Source organism: Vipera berus, assembly GCF_964194415.1.
Source record: "Vipera berus genome assembly, chromosome: 2".
NCBI classification, from domain to species: domain Eukaryota; kingdom Metazoa; phylum Chordata; class Lepidosauria; order Squamata; family Viperidae; genus Vipera; species Vipera berus.
The window spans coordinates 145,256,765-145,279,133 of record NC_138203.1 but is presented as its reverse complement, the minus strand read 5'-3'; the positions used below and the strand labels follow the sequence as shown (position 1 = coordinate 145,279,133).

At 37.3% G+C, this 22,369-nt stretch overlaps 2 protein-coding genes across 5 annotated transcripts in view; one reads left to right on the top strand and one right to left on the bottom strand.

The window, feature by feature from the left end:
• The window catches only part of SUZ12 (SUZ12 polycomb repressive complex 2 subunit), a 34,431-nt gene extending 20,741 nt beyond the window's left edge, over positions 1 to 13,690 (top strand). Inside the window, exons 8-16 of one of the 2 annotated variants that reach the window (XM_081320905.1) lie at positions 128 to 230; positions 2,552 to 2,657; positions 3,186 to 3,363; positions 5,287 to 5,378; positions 7,515 to 7,658; positions 7,975 to 8,132; positions 8,537 to 8,627; positions 10,922 to 11,001; positions 11,290 to 13,690. In XM_081320905.1, the coding sequence (XP_081177031.1) occupies positions 128 to 230; positions 2,552 to 2,657; positions 3,186 to 3,363; positions 5,287 to 5,378; positions 7,515 to 7,658; positions 7,975 to 8,132; positions 8,537 to 8,627; positions 10,922 to 11,001; positions 11,290 to 11,638 (1,301 nt within the window). In that variant the 3' untranslated portion in view covers positions 11,639 to 13,690. Of the gene's footprint in view, positions 1 to 127; positions 231 to 2,551; positions 2,658 to 3,185; positions 3,364 to 5,286; positions 5,379 to 7,514; positions 7,659 to 7,974; positions 8,133 to 8,428; positions 8,628 to 10,921; positions 11,002 to 11,289 lie in introns of both variants that reach the window. The other variant, XM_081320904.1, reaches the window with a different exon arrangement.
• Positions 3,377 to 22,369, bottom strand: part of CRLF3 (cytokine receptor like factor 3) — a 54,061-nt gene continuing 35,068 nt past the window's right edge. The window contains exons 8-11 of one of the 3 annotated variants that reach the window (XR_014025569.1): positions 21,241 to 21,740; positions 19,721 to 19,822; positions 13,721 to 13,830; positions 3,377 to 5,312 (exon numbers count right to left, since the gene is read on the bottom strand). Coding sequence is in view for 1 of the 3 variants with exons in the window: in XM_081320913.1 (XP_081177039.1) it covers positions 21,487 to 21,740 (254 nt within the window). In the remaining 2 variants the exon portion in view is untranslated. Of the gene's footprint in view, positions 5,313 to 13,720; positions 13,831 to 18,529; positions 21,741 to 22,369 lie in introns of those variants that run through there. The other 2 variants (XR_014025568.1, XM_081320913.1) reach the window with 2 other exon arrangements.

Genomic DNA, 22,369 nt, shown 5'->3' with positions numbered 1-22,369 from the left:
ACTTTGCTGCCTAGAAAGGATTTCTATACCAAAGAAAGGATATGATCTTAGTTTTTTCATTGCTTTCTATTTTTACTATGTATCTGTAAACAGCTGTTTATGAGCAAATAACTGTATTTAATTACAGATGTTAATGAAGAGCTTCCAGCTCGAAGAAAACGAAATTCTTCCAACCGTGAAGATGGGGAAAAGACTTTTGTAGCACAAATGACTGTATTTGATAAAAATAGGTAATGTGTTCTTAAAAATGAGGTTTTTTTTCCTGGCATGTAGCCTTTTAAATGTGGATTTTATTTTAGCCTAAGGCAGGGGTGTCAAACTGCCAGCCCACGGGCCAGATGCATCATGATGAAACCGCGTCCACCGCATTGCTGGCCATGGGGAAAAAATTCTGATACATTGCGCAACGTCATGTGACGTCGCGAGCTTGACATGTCTGGCCTAAGGGTTCTCGATCAAATTTAATTTTTGAAGGCTCATCTTTCCCAGAATAGAATTCAAATATTCTATATTGCATTATGAAATCGCTGAAATTGTTAACCCCTAAAATCAAGATATATTTAGTTATATATATATATATTTATATTATAAAACTATGATTTTATGACAAATATCTGCAGCAAATGCCATTTCAACACTCTTCTATGCTGTATATTGTGCTTGCGTAGGTACTGTCCTTTTTTGAGACTAAACACTTTATTCCCATTTCTATACTGACATAGTAAAGATGAATCATTTACCACCTGTGATTAAACATTGACAAAAAAATAAAGGTAACACAATTCTGATTTTCATGCTAAACTTAAAATTAGAATGTTTTAATGTAGAAGTTCTTCAGATGAAAAAGCACATTGATTTTTATTTTAAAACAAGTTATAAACTTGTTTTTAGTAACACAGTAAAACAGTACAGTCTACTGATTTTCTTCTGTATTCAAAGTTCACAACAGAAGTGGAAACTTGAAGTGTAAAATTTATGTACAGATCAATTGATTTGAAAATGTGTTTATAGTAAAAATTCTTAAATACACATTTTCAGGGATACCTTTAAAATAGGGTCCTTTATTAGACTTCAAGGATTATCTTTTCCTGCCAGAATTCTGTTAACCACAATTAACAATGGTAGCTATGGCAACTAAATAGACTGAAAGGTAGTTACATCTGCAAAAAATATGTTAAACAGTGTGTTATTTTAAGACCACACACAGCATATGTACAGTATATTTTGAAATGCAACATTTTTTCTCTTTTTTAAATAATAGAATTCATCCAAGTGGACCAAACATGAGAAGTAAAGGGAATCTATGATTATAAGGGTGGGAAGAAGCAAGAAAAGGCTAAACGTGGGTCTCTGGGGCGTGTATCAGTCATCTGGGAGCAGATTTAAAGAGCAAACAAAGCTTGATAGAAGAGATAATAGAAGCAGTGATATATACAGATAGTCCTCAACTTGCAGCCATTCACAAATGAAAGTAAATATACACATCCCAGGTTGATGGTGCAGGATCCCTGAGGGGATGGGCACTCCAGCACGACTACGAAGGCTCAGAAGACAAAGCCACTGGTCCCGGGTGACCGACCCAGATTGGATCCTGGTACAAGTTATAACAGTACTGGGGGGGGGGAAATCCCCCATTGACTTTGCTTCTTGCTTCTGACAAAGTCATCAGGGCAAGCTCACTTAATGACTGCATGATTCAATTAACTACAGTGATTTGCTTAACGTGGCAAAAAGGTAGTAAAATGGCCCAAAACTCGCTTAACTGTCCTGGCCTCAGTTGTGGTCGTAAGTTGAAGACTATCTGCATTTGCCAATCTAGAGATAGATCGAGAATCCTTTACAGTGTTGGGATCCAGCCTCTTTTTATTAAGCCAAGCCCTAAAGCAGTCCAGGATACATAATTATCACAGTAGAGATCAGTATAATAAATCAGCATTTATTCCTTTTAAAATAGGAAATTGTTTTATATAAATCACCTTCACAGACAAAGGGCATATGGCATACAGTTAACATGTCTAGCACTAAATCTTTAAAAAAAGTACTTACATTTCTGATACAGGAATTCTGCCAATCTCAAAAAGATCAAACAATTGGAGATGAAAAGTAACAATAGGCCAACTAACATTTCAGTATGCCATATTTCTTCCAAATAATATAGAAACATGGTTAACAGTTGAAATATAATATAATGTATTATATGAATTCCTTGAACAGCATTTAGTATTGGAAATAGTTGAATGGTTTTGTTCACATCAGCTCCAAAGTTTTTAATCCTTTACCCTAATATGGATGTTTTGACATTATACTTTTCACATCTTTTTCTTGCTCCAATTTTATTGTTTATTGCCTTTCCACATTAAGAAATATATATATATATATATATATATATATATATATATATATATATATATATATATATATATATATATATATATAGCAACATTAAAGTGGATAATTTAGAGATAATGAAGAAAGCCCATAAAAATCATAAAAATTAAACCAAGCTGTTTGACCAACATTGAATATTGAATAATAACATTTTTTGTAACAGACGGTTGCAGCTTCTTGATGGAGAATATGAAGTAGCGATGCAAGAAATGGAAGAATGCCCCATCAGCAAGAAAAGAGCAACATGGGAAACAATACTTGATGGAAAGGTAAGAACCACTAGAGCCACCAGAACTCTTATCAACAGTTGCATGAAGTTGATGAATTTCCTTAGCTTGTGATGTTAGTGACGTGAAATTTTATTGATAGGGCAACTTACTAGAAGGGAAAAGTACAGTTTAGTTCTGTAATAGAGCAATACTCCAAGAAAATATTTTGAAATAAATATTTCTTCTTTAGAGGATTACGCCCCATAAGGCTTGATGTTCAGATGACTGATCATTTACTAGTGTGTTGGGATCACGTTTGAAATCTCTTGCTGGATGAGAGTGAACATTTAAAAGGGAAATGTAATTTACAAATTGATACAGGAGAATATAAGTATGCCATGTTCTCACTATAAATATTTGCAGTACACAAGCCATTCCACTGCCCCACTATTGCAGTGAAGGTTATTTGGCTCTTAACAGTTTAACTATGATCTTTTCTCAATGTTTTTTTTTAATGAATGAATTGTTCCATTTCACCTTATGAAACACTCCTTTCGAAAATTCTTTAAAAAAACTTTTTTATTTCAGAGGCTTCCACCATTTGAAACATTTTCTCAGGGACCAACACTTCAGTTTACACTTCGATGGACTGGAGAAACAAATGATAAACCTACCACTCCTATAGCTAAGCCCCTTTCAACACGGAATTCAGAGAGTCACCCTCAAGAAAACAAGTCAAGTTCTGTTAAACCTACACAGACTATAGGTAGGTGAATATTTGAAACAGAAGTACTTGTTGTGCAGCTTGCTTGCTGTAGATCCCTTCCCTTTCCCTTTAATTTTTAAAACACTCTTTTATTTCAAGTAAAAGTAAAATATTACATGAGTCATATTGAGATTATATTAAATTAATAGATTGGATTAATCTGCCTGAAGCTCAAATGAAGAAATGTCACTTATTGGATCTTGTACGATATATACCTGCTTGTCTTATATATTGTCTCTCAGAGAGCCTTTAATTTCAGTGCTAATCTGTCAGCATTGCTTGAAATTTGTTTCTTGATCTTCAAAATTTTTAATAACTTCAAATATCTTTATTTTCAAAAATGCATGACAATAACTATAGCTCCCTGTTTGTTAAGACATATTTGCTGTTTAAGAATATTTGGATAAATTGAGAAATAATTAATTGTATATTTTTCTTAAAGTTTAAATATTTAGAATTAAAGACATAGGTATAGCAATTGTAAATTATAGTTTTCTTAAATGTAGTTTGGTACAGGTTTGAAATAAACAAGAGTTTGTGTTCTGTATGAAATTATAATATGGTGGGAATAAAAATAAGTCTGTAACTAATTAATAGGAAAAAACTGAATAGAATTGGAGGTTAATTCAAATATTGTACCAAAGCAAAGAAAAATAGTTATATTAAAGATTAGGAAGAAAAATTTTCAGCCTAGCAAGTGGCAGGTCCTGACTGACCTTAAGTTTGAAAACTAAACAGGGTCAGAACTGGTTAGTATTTGAATGGGTAACGACCCCTAAATATTTGAATGGACCACCATTTAATATTGGAGCTTGGACTGGGCTGGAAAGTCCAGCACATACACATAACACCTCCTAGAGAAAATTAATACCAAATCACTTCTGTATTGTAGCCTGGAAAACTATATTGACATGGTCCTAAAGTCATCAGGTTGAGGTCAATATTACTTTTTATTTAAAATGTATTGGCAGCCTTTAAAATTGCAAAACAGCTTAAGCTTGTTTTAGTAACTTATGCTGTAGATCATATAGAATGCCTGCAAAATATATGATCATAAATATCACTATTGTAAAAATAATAGTTTAAAATATTGCTAACTGTATGCAGAATTTTATCTAAAGTTTTATTTGCTCTTACCTCAAAATGTACCTCCTGAACATGTACATTTTTCATGTTTATACATTTTTCTTGACAAACACTCAAAAGTGGCTTGCCATTGCTTTTTTCCTTGAGTCTGTCTATTTTGGATTTTTAAATTCATTTTTATTATAGAAGTGTTTAACAAAAGAAACAAGAAAAAACAAAGAAAAGTGATAAGTAAATAGAAAATAAATGAAAAAGAAATATATATAGAAATAGCTTCTGATCTTCTTTACAGCAGTTTTAAATATAGTATTTATTATACCCTCTCTCTGTAAGGTTACATAATGGCTCCCCTTCCACATTATATCCTTTCTAACCATAAAACTCAGAAATCACACAAGTTTATTTTTGTTGGTTCGTTTTCAGCAAAAAGTCCATACAGGGTTTCCAATCACTATCAAATGTAGTCTTTTCCGTAGTCAAACAAGTCAATTTTGCCATCTCTGCAAACTCTTATCTATGATTCTATCAAATTCACCAACCATTCCTCCACTGTAGGTATTCCAGATTTTTTTTTTTACTTCACAGTCTAGGTGGACTCATGGGAGCTCCCATCAAAATACTGACCAGGATGAACCCTCCTTAGATTCGTAGCCTAAAGAAAATCAGCCAGGTGCTGGTATTTGTTGTCTTTAAAGCATCTATTTCCGAAATAATTTAAATTGCTCAGTTACTAATTGCTGTAATTGGCATATGTAGCAAAGATGGCCTTCAAAAGACTTAAGTCCTGCACATTGTATTAAGACTATGTAGGCATTGACTATTCAGATTCTGTTTCAGCTGTGAAGGAATCTTTGCCATCAGATCTACAAACAAGAAAAGAGAGAGATGTTTCAAATGAGCCTCGCCAGAAACTGAGAATATTTTATCAGGTATTAACTATTTAATGTTTGTTTTTTACAGGTCATTGTTGTCTTATTTTATCTATCTGTCTATTAGAGTTTATAAGTTAGTTTATCAGTAACTCAAGGCAGCAAACATATAGTAGTGGCCAAAATTGTGGAAATCTTTTGGGAAAAGTGTACATTTGAGGTTTGATGGCTAATGAAAGCACTTTCTTTGGAGTACTACCATAAAATTATATATCAGCGGAAAGATAATTTAATCAAGAATGTAATGCAACATTTGTTCAATTATCTGTATTCTATGAAAATGTATAACCAGAAAAAGGAAGCACAAATTGCTTAGGTTGATAATCAGGTAGCTTTCCTTCATCTGATTGTAGCCAATGAGCATGAGTCAGGTGTCATCTTGTTTTGGCAATGAGCCAATCAGATCACAGTAGGATTCAGTTGATGTCATGTATTGAAGCTGAGAGGAGGACATTTGTCAGTGTGATCGCTATCAAGTTGGTTGGGTTTTTTCCCTTTTATTTAGTGAGCTTGTAAAACGTAATAAAATTAAAGTCATGGTGCAAAGAGTTGACTGGTTGCCCAGAAAGCGATGTAAAATAGTATTATTAAGTGAACAAGGCTACAGTTATAAAGAAATTAGAAGAAAAATTGGTGGAAACTTAACCAAAGGTGGCATTTCAAAGTTTTTGAAGAGGTATAAGAAGACTCAGTCACTACAAAACCACACTGGTAAAGGCAGGAGAAGGTGCACAACAGCAAGTGATGATAGAAGAATTAAGAGATTGTGCCTATGTGACAGAAGAAAATCATCTGGGTCTATACAAGATGAAATGGCGCAATATAATGTGAAGTTGAGTGCAAAGACTGTTCGGCACAGACTGCAGGAATTTGGCCTAAAATCTAGAATTCCACAAAAAAAGCCACTTATCTCTCAAACAAAGGTTGAAAAGACTAAACTGGGCTAAAACCCATGTTGCCTGGAAAGAGGAACAATGGGACAGTGTTATTTGGAGTGATGAGGCCAAGATCTCCCTGTTTGGTAGTGATGGCATAAAATATGTAAGGAGAAGAATTGGAGAAGATTTGCAGCCTGATTGCATTACATGTACCATGAAACACCTAGTCATTGTTATGATCGGGTTGTATGACATCAAAAGATGTGGGCAGAATTTGTGTGATTAATGGAATATAAATGGCCAAAATACTTGAGCCCAAACCGAAGCCTTCCACACATGATCATTTCCAAGACAATGAAGCATTTATATTTCAACAGGATTCAGCTCCATGTCATGTTGCTGTGTGCAAAAAGTGGTTTCAAGATAATCATATTCCACTGCTGGAATGGCCTGGGAATAGCCCAGACCTTAACCCAATTGAAAATCTATGGAGCCAACTAAATAAACTCGTTAGTCAGAAGCAACCCAGCAATAAAACCCAGTTAATAGAAGCAATCATTCAATCTTGGTTTCACATTATAACATCTGCAGAACTAAAGGACTTGGTTCACTCCATGGGAAGACGTAAGGCTGTAATTCATGCTAAAGGTTACCCAACTAAGTATTAACTGTCGTAGTAATTTTTGTATATATCATTTTTTATATGGTGATAATTTTTGTATATCTTTTTTCTACGTTTCACTTTTCTTTTTTATAACTGCTATTCTAATAGCAAATCCTTCATAAGAGTTATTGCATTACATTCTTGATTAAATTATCTTTCCATTGATATATAATTTTACAGTACTACTCCAAAAAGAAGTGGTGTTATTAGCCATCAAACCTCAAAAGTATGCTTTTCCCAAAAGGTTTCCACAATTTTGGCCACTACTGTACCTAATACTACTTCCTTCCCCTATTTTCTCCACGACAACCACCCCATGAGGTGACTTGGGTTGAGAGAAAGTGACTTACCCAAAGTCACTCAGATAGCTTTCATGCCTAAGATGGGACTGCAACTCACCATCTCCTGGTTTTTAGCCTGGTGTTTTAACCACTAGGCAAAATATTTCCCCCTGTTCTTGAAGGAGCTAGCTATCACTTCTTGGTTTTGAGCAGAAATATGCATTGATTCATAAAATGCATACTAGAAACAAAATGAATCGCAATGTAGATTTTTTCTAAACAAACTCATAGTAGTAACGTCTCTTTTTATTAGTTTCTTTACAACAACAACACAAGGCAACAGACTGAAGCTAGAGATGACTTACATTGCCCGTGGTGCACGCTGAATTGTCGCAAGCTTTACAGCTTACTTAAACATCTCAAGCTTTGTCACAGCCGGTTTATTTTCAATTATGTGGTAAGTATTGTAGTAAAATCACTTAGGGTTTAATATTTTATGTCCGCTGGTGTTGCCTTAGTTGGAAGATGATTCCATTATAGAAAGCTACAGTGTAAATTTGTAGATGGAGCTCAGAAGGTAAGTGAACAAATTTAATACTTTTTTCCCCCCCAATTCTAGTCAGCAGTAGTAGCTACAACAGGGAAAATCCACATTAAGTCCTGTCATCCTTCTGAATGTACCCAGTAACTCAGAATAAACAAATAGCGGCTAAAAGTTGATTTGGAATTTTGTGCAGCAAGATTTGGAAAACCCATTCTTTTATTTATTGCAGTATCATCCAAAAGGTGCTAGGATAGATGTTTCTATCAATGAGTGTTATGATGGCTCCTATGCAGGAAACCCTCAGGATATTCATCGTCAACCTGGGTTCGCCTTCAGTCGTAACGGACCAGTCAAGCGAACTCCAATAACCCACATCCTTGTATGCAGGTCAGTAGAAAATGGAGTTAGTTTGTAGATGTATATGAGTAAAAATACACAGTCTGTGATGCTCTCGTCCTATTAGTGAAAGCAACTGTGATATTACGAGAGCTTACTATTTTGATACGTTGGTGTTTTTAAATGAACTCTACAACAATAATTGATAATCTGGATATATTTCTGCTAGAAAACAGTTAGGTTTCTAGGCTGCTGCTACCTTCAGTCCTCAAGTGGTCTTTGTAGGATTGCAGTGCTGCTCAGATATTTAAATACCTGGTTGAAAATGTTAAAACTTCATTTTACAGACCAAAGCGTACAAAAGCCAGCATGTCAGAATTTTTGGAATCTGAAGATGGAGAAGTAGAGCAGCAAAGAACATATAGCAGTGGCCATAATCGATTATACTTTCACAGTGATACTTGTCTACCTCTACGCCCACAAGAAATGGAAGTTGATAGTGAAGATGAAAAAGACCCTGAATGGCTACGGGAGAAAACTATAACGGTAACTTTGGGGCAGACTGTAATACTTTCTCTTAATCTGCTAATATTATTAGTACCGTATTTTTCGGCGTATAAGACGACTTTTTAACCCATGAAAATCTTCTCAAAAGTTGGGGGTTGTCTTATACGCCGGAAAATACTATTCACCTCTCTGATCTTTTCTGCTGGATGCCGGGATCGCTGGGTGAATGGAGGTAGATGATGGCGACTCGTGGTTAAGCGGCCAACAGCGAATGGGTGATGGAGGGCAAACTCGTCAGATCATTGCTCTCTCTAGGACTGGTCATGCTGGCGCTTCCAATGCTGGCTGTCAGGTCCCCGACGAGAGGAGGGGCAGGTGGTCCCCAGAGGTGCTCCGCTGAACAGTAGGAAGGGAGCACCTTTGCTCCCGCCGAGGCACCGCCTGACCGCGCCAACAAGAAGAATCGCTTGCCCGGTCACGGAGTGCGGAACTGAGAGCAGCAGCACACCAAGCGAGAGAGCTCAGAGGAAAGAAGGCGAGGCGCCCATTTGGCGGGGAAGGAGCAAAGCTGGGCAAATCACAGAGCAGGCGGAGCAGAGAAACGTTACAGGGGAAAAGGGGGCGGGGTTTAAAAGGCGAGGCAGGCGGGACGTGGAGACATTCTGTTAGAAGTAATGAAGGAGCCTCCGGGCGCTTTCTGGATCGGATTGTGCGAACCGAGGGTGCCGCTACAGTCCTCGTGTTTCCCAGGGTTGCCTGTCGTGCCAGAGGTATTCCCTGTAGCCCCAGATTCTTTAGCTCCCCACTTTCCTTAATTCGGGCGAATTTTGTGCTCCGTGGAGAAACATTAATACGCAAATGTTTAAGCGCACAAAACTCGGGGGAAACCTTGGTATTTCGGAACGGAAAGGCTTAAGTCTTTTCATTTCTGTTTTATGCACGGGCTGGGAGGGTCATGAAGTTTACCGCTTTTATTTTAGCAACATCATGGCACTTATTAAAAAAGGGTACTAACGCTAAATGAGTTGTTAATATGCAGATTGTGTGCCAGGAAGTGAAATATTGAGTTATTAGCCCAAACCCTATAATTTAACACGAAAAGTAGGGGGTCGTCTTATACGCCGGAAAATACGGTAGATGGAATTGGTACAATTGCTGGCGTAAATAGCAAGGAGCTGGATTATGTACAAAACAGGAAAATATTATCTGTCGGACAGATTCTGAAATGTTGGAAAGAAAGAAAATGGAAAGAAAAGAAAGAAAGAAAGAAAAAAAATATAATGTAGAGAAGAGGCTCTCATGTTTAGGTTGGATGCTGGTCATAAGATTTCCATATTTTACAACTAGGGGCTCATAGATGGCAAATATAGTCAGGTGTTCGATACATTGAGTAAATGGGGCCATACTTTCGGCATTGTTGGGGTTTCTCCCCCCCCCCCATAGTAAGGGCCCAGAGAGTTCATTTATATTGTCTAATTGTCAAATGTTATATAGGTATAGATTTCAAGAGAATGTTATCCTTTGAAATTTTGCATATGTCGCACTGTCATGTTTATGTAGTCCACTATTATCTCCCAAAACATGTTATGTGTAGGACACTGTAAAAGCATGTGTTTTGAAGAAGCATTTATTCCATATCCAACAAAATGCTGTCTTAGGCCATCCTTTTATGTACAAACGTAATGGGAAGCCAATAAATTCTAAATGTTTTTTTGTTGCATAAGTCAGGGGTCCCCAAGCCCTGGTCCAGGAACTGCCAGAATCCGGGCGGGGCATACAAGCGAAGCTCCCATCTGGGGATGCAGACAGCACATATCTCACTGATTTATTGATAATAAATACTTATAAAACCCAATAATATTTATTTATTTATTTATTTTAAAGGATTTAACTGGTGGTTCTTGTATCTCAGAAGTTGAAAATGCTGCTACTCTAAATAGTGTTGTTAACAATGTTGTAAATGTAAATATTGCTGTTGGGTTACATCTGATAGATGTTATTTATCTCTTAACACAGCATATGTTAAAAATTCACCTTTATCATCTGTCAATTGGTCCACAGTCAAAATATCTCCACTTCCATCCAATTTTTCTGTATTACATCTTTTCCCCCAATATTTAAAGTTAGGTTTCCCCATAAAGTCAATATAGCATGAGTAAAAGGGACTTTTTTATTAGATATTACATTCTATTACTTTCTGATATAATGGTTCCCAGAGATGCTAGAGTTCTTAGTACTTAGACCCCAATACTGCCGATCCAACCAAGTGGCATCCTTATAATTATTAATATTTCCTTTGCTTTAACTAACTTTCAACGGTTGTTTCACTGCAGCAAATTGAAGAGTTTTCTGATGTTAATGAAGGAGAAAAAGAAGTCATGAAATTATGGAATCTACATGTCATGAAACATGGGTATGTAATCTATTTTTAATCTAAAATGGATGAGAACAAATATGGATGAAAAATTATTCAAATTTTCAATTCGTATTTTAAAAAATATTAAATATTTTGCTGTTCTTATTTTACTGTACTGAGAATTTTAAAAAGTTCAGTTGGAAATATGGGCAAGAATGGTATTTCTAAACAGGATTCTTTTAAAACTTGCATCTTTTGAGAATTCCAAGAAATCCAAATTCTGTTTTTTTTTCAGGGGTGACAACTAAGTAGTAATAATTTTGTCTTGTGTTTTAATGTTAACAGATTTATTGCTGACAATCAAATGAATCATGCCTGTATGCTGTTTGTAGAAAATTATGGACACAAAATTATTAAGAAGAACTTGTGTCGGAATTTTATGCTTCATCTAGTCAGCATGCACGACTTTAATCTTATAAGCATTATGTCAATAGACAAAGCTGTTACTAAGCTGCGAGAAATGCAACAGAAATTAGAAAAAGGAGAGTCCATTACAGCCACAGCATCTGAGGAGTTTACAGAAGAACAGATGGGTACAACTAATGGCTATGGCGATGCTAATTCTAGGGAACGGTCTTCAGAAATAGATAATGCATCTTGTATGACAAAACAGAATAGAAAACAGAAGATCTGAAAAGACCAGCTGACAAAAAAAATGAAGTGATATTCTAAGATGCATGAACTCTATAAGGAATTTAATAAGATATACAGATTTTTAACAGGCACTGCTGGAAACAAAGGATTTCATCACAGATAGTGTTGATATGGTTCCTATTGAAATAATTATGCCAGTGCAACATGTATATCAGTTCTAGTGATGTAATGACAATACTCAAAGTTTGAGCATGAAGAGCAATACAATTTTTGGAAATTTTAATTATGAAATGTACTGAATTTACATAACTTGAGTATATGTAAACCAGTTTTTATATAAAATTTTTTGCAACGGTAATGGCTGACTTTCCTACCATGGAGTTGAAAATGAGAAGTGATAGGAACAGTTTATAATTTGTACTTAAAAATTCTGTTTCTTTTTTGTAGAAAATAATGTATCATTTAAAGCTTAATTTGATCCTTTATTTTTATTCTATCAAATTAGAAGACCACAGTTTTTAAATACATTTTTAAACATTCAAGTGTAATATTGCACTTCTATAATGTCCATTTAGGGGGGAAATTGCTTTGTCTATCACAAACGCAGGGATATACTATAATAATTGTGCCAGTAGCCTAAAAGAATGTGTTGATATCATCTGGTATATGAGATCAGACTGTTTAGGGTGGATGAAGATGACGATATGCTGCTTTAACACCTTCAGGTTATGGTGGGCATTTCGGCCTACATTTGCATGTATACAGACTGCAAAATCCAAGCACAGTTAACCTGGGACTTTTAGATGCTACTTTTAAGGGGGAAAATACACTGTAAAATTGGTCCAGAAAATGTGTTGCACTTCTTTTGCAAGTATTCTGTGATGTATTGCATTCAATACAGATGCTAATTAAAAGTCTGGTGCAGTCTTGCACTGCTCTTAACACATTAAAGCATATGTTTACAGATTTTCTTTTTTTCCAATGGAAAGTAGCTTCACTACTGGTACAGTATCAGCACCAAGGGTTTGTTCCAGCAAGCACTATGGTTGAGTAACATCACCTCGTTTTTTTAAAAAAATCGTAAATACTTCATTTTTCATATTCCTTATTTATAAAGGATCAGTTATGTATATACAATTTACATTTGTTTTTATTTCATTCCATCATCGTAAGTAGGCAGTTCCCCATTTTGGATTTTTACTATGGAATGGGCGGGGAAGAAGCTTCCTAATGGAGATTTTCAAAACTTTATAAAAACTGTAAATACTGACTTTGGTCCCTAAAGGTGTGTTTAACTGTGAGACTATTTAACTAATGGTGTGGATGTGATTTGTCATCCAGTATTAAGTTCTTAGTCACAGATTTGTGTCAATAGCAAAGAGGGAAACTACAGTTTTCATTAGATGTCTTTTGTCTGCTCTGAGTTGTAGTAAACTCTAATTACACCTTTGAATAGCCGGCAAGCATTTCTCTTGGGCTTTAATTTGCTAAAGCTGTGCACATATGTAAAGAAATATTTTAGGAGAGACATAGATGTAGAGTTATTGCTTATGTCACTTAAGCAGTCGCGCTCTCAATGCTTAAAAGGAGGCTAGCATTCTTTGCACAAAAAGTTGATGACCCCCAAAAATAGTAATCAAATTACTTCTGTCAAGTAAACTTTCTATGTCATGTCCATTTATAATAAAAGCTGAGAATCCCTTTGTTTCTATTTATAATAAAGATGGATTTTCTATATGTACTCTTAATGAGACTGAAGAAATCATGTAAACTGGATGAACATTTGAATGGTACAGTAGATAAAGACAATTGTTTAATGAACCCTTTTGTTTTTACATTAAATGTTTATTTGAAATTTGAATTTTGTACATAAAGTTCAATAATGTAAAATCTGACAAGGTGTCATGTTGAATCTTTTCACATATATGCCAAGATGGATTCAGAACCAGACAAATTTTGTTGAGGGGGGGGAAATATTTGCATTTGGACTAATTGTGACCTGTGATAGGGCCTGAAATGGGTGGGTGGTTTTTTGCCTGCATTTAGAATACTTTTTTAAATTATTTTTTTGCTTTTTTCAAGACTTGCAGTCATAAGCAAATGTAATCTAGATAAAACATACCAGTAGTATTCTAGAGATAAACTCTGATGCCATCATTGTCCATGAAGGGACCAGAAATGGTCAATGTTCAGATTGGCAACAAACGTTTTTCTTTTCCGATCTGCCAATCGCTGAAATACACAAGCAAAATTATTTTTCAAATATTAATATCAAGTAGAAATATTTTGGGAAATTAAGATGGTAAAAACATCTAAATATACGTGTCGGGACCCACTTCAACTAACCACCCAGGAAAGCGGAACTCTTGAAATAGGCATTTTCTCAAAAGGAAACTTTTATTAGGGACTAGTGATAGCAGGGAATGTAAGGCAAGATCCAAAGAAAAGCCCACATGAAATGATATAATTAAAGCAAGCAATATGCCCCCTCCCACCAAAGTCATAACGTCCATTTGAACTCCAGCCAATTCACAGGTGGCCGGCTGACTGGTACGGTAGGCTTGCATCTCAAGGTTGTCTCCAGCTTTCGATTCCTTGCAATTGTCTCCTAGATAAGGAGACCCGTTCCATACTCGAAGAGGCCAGGCAAAGAAAGGAGAAAGTGAAAGTTAACACTAAGAATCCCCCATGCACCCCCTCCCCCCAAAAAGAATGGCAGGCCCCAAAAGAAGAAAAGAGCAGATGAATTTGGGGGCCTGACAATACGGCTCTGATCTACATGAATTGAATTCACCCAGGGCCATAAGTGCAACCTTTCTGAAATCAAAGTGATAGGTAATCTTCAACTTACAGCACAATTGGGATCCAAACTTCCCTTGCTAGGCAATGCGGTCATAGAATCGCACCAGTTTTTTGTCATTTTTTTGCCACGATCATTAAGTGAATCCAATTTTCCCCACTGACTGCTTGTCAGGAGTCCCTGGGAAGGTTCAAATGGTGATCGTGTGACTGGGTCACTGCAACCATTGTATCTGTGTGCGCTGGTTGACAAGCGCCCAAATTTTGATAGGGTGACTGGCAGTAGTTTTTAAGTACGAGGACTGGTCACAAAGCACCTTTTTTCAGCAACATTGTCACTTTTGAACAGTTGTTCAACTGGTTTTAAGTCAAGGACCACCTGTTTTGCATTTTCTTTCTAATGGGAATTCAGCAAACACACTTTATTTCAGTTGCTATTGTGCTGAATTCAAGGCATAAAATGTAATTGCTTAAAACTTTCCAATTTGTGGCCTGCACAATTGTTCAGGCTTCTTCCTTCTCTGGCTTAGCTGCCTGTTTCTGTTAAGTTGTTCATACTGAAAATCAATTGCAGTCGTTATCTGCTCACAGGTATTAGATGATTTTTTACCTTTAGTTGTGCATTCATTTCACCATTACACATCATGCCCAAGAGATAATAATGTGCTATCACCTGGCACAAAAAGGTGAAGTTTTCATCTTAGCCTACCTAGCTTCCAAGCTGAGACAAAGGTAGTAGTCACTTCAAAGCCAAGGTAACCATTTCTTCCAGTCTTCAAATCTTGCAGTTTGCTCTTGTTTTTTTAATATGCTGTATTTATATGGAAGGCTGAGTGACCCAACCAATATGTATCATGGTTAATTTTGTGAGCATCTGAGAAACGAGACTCAGATTACAGGAATTATCTCTTCCATGGCAGAGCAGATTATTGTAGTCAAACCACAAGGTAACGGAGACAGTGCCCTGTATGTCAGGCTAAGCTCAAAAATGATGTGGAACAATTTAGTCAGAGTTCAGTTCTTTATTTGCACATAATAGAAACTTGCTAGAATATACCCTTGTTATTCTCAGCCTGATATACCCTGGGAGGGCTGTCCTTCCTCTCGGTCCCCTACCCAGCTCTGCTGGGCTGCCTCTTGTCTCGTCCTCTTCCTGCAATGTGTCTCCTTTCTGGGAAACTGCCACATCACTGTAGCCCATCGTCCCCCCCTGCATGGGCACTATCTTTCGCCTCATACAAACTTTCCTGATTTAGAATAGTGCACAAGATTATAATCGTGATAAATCCCAAAGGTGCTTTTCCAGAAGGCAACCGGACTGGATTGTTTTCCTTGAAAATGTTCTCATCCAAGAAACTTCAGTTCCTGAAGCAGTTTGCAAGGAAAAAAACTCTAGTCACCTTTTGGAAAAGCATCTGTGGGTCGACCATGACCTGGATGATGATTGATGATGGTGATGGTGATGCTAATAATAAAGTTGGAAGGGAGCTTGGAGGTCATCTAGTCCAGCCCTCTGCTCAGGCAGAAAACCATTTCAGACAAAACTTCCAGTGTTGGAGCATCCACAGCTTCAGGAGGTAGGTTGTTCCACTGATTAATTGTTCTGTCAGAAAGTTTCTCCTTAGTTCTAGGTTGCTTCTCTCTTCGGTTAGTTTCCATCCATTGCTTCTTGTCCTGCCTTCAGGTGCTTTGGAGAATAGCTTGACTGCCTCTTCTTTGTGGCAGCCCGAGATATTGGAACACTGCTATCATGTCCCCCCTCGTCCTTCTCTCCATTAAACTAGACATACCCAATTCCAGCAACTGTTCTTTATATGCTTCAGCCTCTAGTCCCCTGATCATCTCTGTTGCCACTCTCTGCACTCTTCCCAGAGTCCCAACATCCCCCTTACATCGTAGTGACCAAAACTGAATGCAGTATTCCAAGTGTGGCCTTACCAAGGCATTGTAAAGTGGTACTAACACTTCACATGATCTTGATTCTATCCCTCTGTTAATGTAGCCTAACACTGTGTTGGCTTTTCTGGCAGCTGCAGCACACTGCTGGCTCATATTTAAGTGATTGTCCACTAGGACTCCGAGATCCCTCTCACAGTTGCTACTATTGAGCAAGGTACCACCTATACTATACTTGTGCATTTGGTTTTTCTTGGCTAAATGTAGAACCTTACTTTTTTCACCACTGAATTTCATTTTGTTAGATAGTGCCCAGTGTTCAAGTCTGTCCAGATCCTTCTGTATCTTAAGCCTATCTTCTGGCGAATCTCCATAGACAATCAGGCTAAGGCCTTCTTGGCCACTGCTCCATCTGTTGTAGTAGAATCGTGAATCCAGGAGAACCCTCAAATTATGAACCAGCTTCATATGGGGGAGCATGCTCCTCATCTAGAGTTAAAGAATAGTATTTCCAGGCCTGCCACAGATCACTTACAGTTCTGGAGTGACTAAACCAGACCTGAATTTTGATAGATACGGATCCTCCAGGTTCTCTGTAGCTGTCAACCAACTACTTTCTTCACAATCTTCTCCATTAAGAGAAAGCTGAAAATCAGGTGATCTTAATATGATGGTGGCTGACCTGTAACCCTAAAATTATAGTCAAAATTCAGTAGCAAGAAACTCCTGTCAAACGGAGGCAAAATATTACATTTCTTGTAATAAAGAGATAACAAATAAAGAGAAATTATTCTCAATAAAATCCTAACACCAACATGCCATTGTCCTATCCACTGGAATTCTAGGTTGCCAGGTGTTTTAAAGGTGCAGCGCCTATCTATGTAAAATTTGTCTGCTTTCTGTCTTAGCATATCAGACTATGAACAAAGACTTTCCAGGTGAATTAATATCCACTAATTTAAGGAGGAGTCCCTGAGGATTTTATTTCACTAGTCATTTCCGACTCTAGGAGGCGGTGTTTTCCATTTCAAAGCCATTGAGCCAGCGCTGTCCAAAGACGTTTCCGCAATCATGACGCCTGCATGATGTCATGGAGTGCTGTTACCTTCGGACTGAAGTGGTATCTATTTATCTACTCGCATATGCATGCTCTCAAACTGCTAGGTTGGCAGGAGCTGGAATGAGAACAGGAGGTCACCCTGTCGAATGACGCTCGGGTCTCGAACCCGAGCTGCCAGCTTTCCAATCGACAAGCTCACCGCTGTAACCGCTGAACCATGGCACCACCTAATTTAAGGAGGGATGATCAGCTGTTTCTAAGAAAAAAAATTTTGTTAGATATACATTGGCAGACATACACATACCTCTGTTCATACATTTATTAAATTCTTGTGTTCCATTATGAGCTGATGTAATAATGTTCAGCACAAAGTTTCTGGGGAATAAAACTGCAAAGCCCTCAAGGCTTATTCTGTATATTGCTACTCTAGTATCTTATTTTGGTACTAAAGGTAATGAACATTTTCAAAACTAAGTTATTTCCCAAAGGTAACCTCTTCAGTATTCAAACCATGAATTAAATAAGTAAATAATTCTGATTATTTAAATCTCTTTAAAACTTTTAGTAGGATGGCAGATGTCAACCTAGCTACTGTTGGCAATTATTTGAAAGCAACACTAATGATTTTGAACAATGGCTCCTAATTTTCTGTACCTGAAGTTTCACCAAACACTTTCAAAGAATTTGGGCCCTACCACAACAGAAACAAGAGGTTTATTTTTTTTCCTGTTGCTGTATTTACTAATCACCAAAAATGTTAAAACATCACTGATTTACTCTATAGCCCATCTTATTACTTTTCAGTCCATCTTCGAACACGTGTACAACTACTTGAAAATTCCTGGATATGAGTACAACGACACCATCACCTTTTCTGAAGGAATGTAGGATTTTGAAAATAATAAGTTCTTTGCTCATAAAATTACTTTAGAGCCAAACTTTCCTGCAAAAAAAAATCCCTCAGCTTCCTACAGCATAATTTTAAGCAAATGTTTATCTTCTGCTTGCCTTCATCTCCTGATATGACTCTCAAGTTCAACAGAGACAAGACCCAAAGGTGCTTTTATTTTAAACATATTTTTATTTTATTTTAAAATAAAAGCATGTTTGGGACAACCATGATCTGGATGATTGAGAACTTCCATAGGCAAGAGACAAGATTTCACCATAACTGGATAGGGTACAATAAAGTCAAACCTTTATTAAAAAGTCATGATACAAAGTATCTTGAGGTAAATACATACAAGTGCATACAAAACATAATTCCATGCTAACTTTGCCTCCAAGAACTGCCACCTCATATGAATATTGTCTGAACAAAGAATCCAATTTTTCAGAATTCTTATGGCTCTAAAATACTGATTCAATTTCTTTTGAACATTTTTGCTGCTCATAAATAGGTTCAAGGTAAGCTTTTGAATAGCTTTCCTGTTTCATAGCTTTTTTTTTAAAAAAAAGCCCAGACTTTACCCTCTCAAGACATAAAATCTCTCTGTTTCCTCTTTCTCTCCCATCCCCAGCTGCAGAAAGTCAGCCTTTGCTGGGGAAACAAATTTCTATTGCTATAGCAAAACAGCTTTTACAAAAGTTTAAGAAATTCAGAAAATTCCTTATTAGCTCAGCATCTACATGCCTTCCTCACACAAGACAGAAGTCTGTGGTGTATTCAAAAATGAAGATCTTACTCTATTCCAAGGGAGGGATAAGAACTACAACCCAGATATCTGGATAGCATCCGGCTGTTTTAAATGTTGCTTTATATTTTTGGTCTTCTAACAGTTGAATATTTGGATTATGTCCTCCATTCCATCACCAGATGTAAAAAGGTTACTTATTTTAGAACATAGCAAAGGCATTTTGTATGGTATATATGAAATTGCAAATGTCCTCTGGCAATCAAGAGGAGGAAACAGCACACATCACATCTGAATACCTTTGCAAATCCCGATTTAGATTTATGCATAACATTCTAAAAAGAAGGGGGAACTTCCAGCCTACCATTATATAATGAACATACAAAGCTAAAGATGAACTAAAGTATCTCATTCCCTTTCTTTTGTACCAGTTTTGTTTTATGCTCAAATACATTTTCATAGAAATCAATAATGAGAGATAAAGAGTATATGGATGATCTGGCTTGCAACTGACATTCTTAAGAGAGGGATGTTAATACATTAATATCCTTTCCCAGTCTATATTCACATGAACATAAGGCAAGGTGGTGATTTATATGAGTAGAAGAGAAGAGTTTTGGCGTGGCTTGATTTTAAACCGGGGAGGGGCAGAGGTAGGATTCTACAATCCTTAAATTCCAGCTTCTTACAGGGTATCTTGAGATCAGGGTGGGCTGGGCTGGGGGAAACTAACCATTTTTATGTAGATTCTGCTCCACAGAGTATTCAGTTAGCCTTCCCCCAAATCCTGCCTCCAGATATATTGGAACTTCAACCCCATAATTCTGATAAGCAACTGGAAAGTGAAACATATCTAGAAAACATCAGATTGCAATAGGCCACGAGATAAGGCTCAGCTACGTATTCCTGAACCAAAAGACCTACTACCATTTGATCACGCATTAATACCTGGTGACAACTTTTACTTAGGGCTGAAACCAGAGTACTCCTAGCTGGCAATCCCACCTTGTAAGAAGGGAAGGGAGGAATTTTGCTCTTTTTATCAGCAGCTTCTTTCTTTGCTTACTTGTCAGACGGGGTATGGCAGCTAAGGACTGCAGCTAAAGCCTCCGGGCCTGGGATCGAAGACTTAAAGTGTAAGAAAGAAACTGGTTTGCAGATCTTACTTAACAGGATACTGCTATTGCAAGGAAACAGCGGCCAAGACTGGGTTCCCCATTTTGGGAGATGGGCATGCAGGCAATTTAATCATACAAAGGAGATCTGGAAAAGAGGGATTTCAGTTGCCCAAATTAAAACAGCAAAATGGTAATTAACTGCAGAGGTTGAGCAAAAATGCATTAGCTGTTACTCTCTACTTAAAGTTAGTACCTGGCTCACCTGTTAACTTGGTTACATCAACCAAATTTTAAAATGCACACTAAGAGATCTCTGTTATGCATTAATTTTTTATATGGTACCTCCTTATTTGCATACCCTGCTGGTCTGACCCCACTTTGTATAAAATTATCTGAAAGCAAGTCTAGGTAAAGACGGGCATGATGAACATCCATTTATTTGCTACACAAAACTCTAGACTCCGTCCAAGTGTTCAGGAATGGTCTAAACCATTTGCGCCCTAAATATTTCCTCGGACTGTGTGATATCATCTTGAAAAAGGCACAAACTGTAGAAGGCACTTGCAATGAGCACAGAGGAGTGGAAAAATGTCACTTAAGCGACAAATGCTAGGAACGAAATTTTCTCTTTCACGAGTGAAATATTGTTCAACAGAAGCATCCAATGAAGGCACTTGCCAAAACAAACGTCTCAGCTCAGATTTCTTCTGCAGTCAATAGCAAGGCACTGAAGGAAAAGGATAATGTAGAGGCCCAAAAGGTCTTATTGCCCAGTGGACAAAAAGCTTTCGGCAGGAGTAGGTTGAGGTGCAGCATTTCAGTACCGAACTCTGATGAATAGGAAAACATACATACAGTTTTGGTCCATTAACCCTGAGCCAAAGAATAACACTAGGCAAACTTAGTAAGCATAACCAAGCATCGATAGCAGGACCACAGTAACAGAATCATCTCTACCTTTTTCTTACAAAACCACCCTCTCTCTTAGTGATCTCCAGAGATGGACAATTCCCCTTTGACTAGGGATTGTGGAGGATCGTGTCCAGCACCTCTGGAGAGCATCCAAATGGAGAGAGCTGTTCTAAAAAATAATACTCAAAATGCATGATGTTGAACAGCAAACACAACAGCTTACATAAATTTTCCAGGTTACTCAGCATTTCACCAATATTTCAGGTGAATCCAGTTGAGAAGACAGAGTTCAAGTAATGTCCGTCTCACAGAAAAGTGGCATTAAGCAGCTTACTCTTGTCTGAACCAACAGCAGTATACCAAAGACACACAGAGTTAACAGTCTGGATGGGCAAATAATTGTGTCATTGGAGTCCGAACCCTTTGAATGACGCAACTGAAAGACAACTACTGCTTCTCGGTCTAAGAGTTAGAACACCAAAACTTTCCAGCCAGGATAGGAGAAGGAGCATCCAAAATACAGAGAGCCACAGCATTGATCAAGTACCCAGTCAAAGACCACTTCCCTGTTGTTGGAACTAATTGTCACTCTGAGTTTGAAGTTCCCCCCATTATTATTGCAAGGGCCTAAATTCACAGCTTCCATGTCGAAGGTTACAGCTGACCCTGAGGTCACCGCAGGCAACTGGTTGGTCATCTCTTTTCCATTGACAAAAACAGCTCCTGCAACAGAGAAGAAATGCTGGTGAGCCTACCCAGTCACTTAACACATTTTTCAACTTCCCATGGAAATCAAGTAACTTCTGAGCTGTCTGAATTCATCTCCTGTAATGACCTGCAACACACTTCACGGACACCTTGTTAAATTATATTCTCACCACTAAAGGCAGAAAGTTGGCTTGCTTGCCAAACAAAGGTGCTATCCCAACTTTATTACTCCCACATGCATCTGTTCACTGTCATATCCAACCCCCCAAATCAAAAGTGAATGGTGGAAATCAACCCAGAGAACTAGATAGAGAAGCAGAACATTCTCATTTCTTGGTCTCTTAGCCAGTACAGTTATTAATGGTTAAATCTCCCAAGAAAGACCATAACAGCGTCCACTGCCCCCAAAATAGTTAGGACGCCCACATTATTCCATATAGTGTCTCATACGCACATCAATTACACTTGTTTACCATACTGGCAGCAAGAAAAAAGGGAAATTTAATTTCTCAGTTCTCAGTTATTTACAAGTGGTAGGGCAAATCTTAAAAATACCATTATAAAGGGTTGCCCAGTTGTTTGGGGTCAAGGGCTAAATTCTCCATACAGAAGCTTAATGAGATAAAATTTAGGACTTACTGATC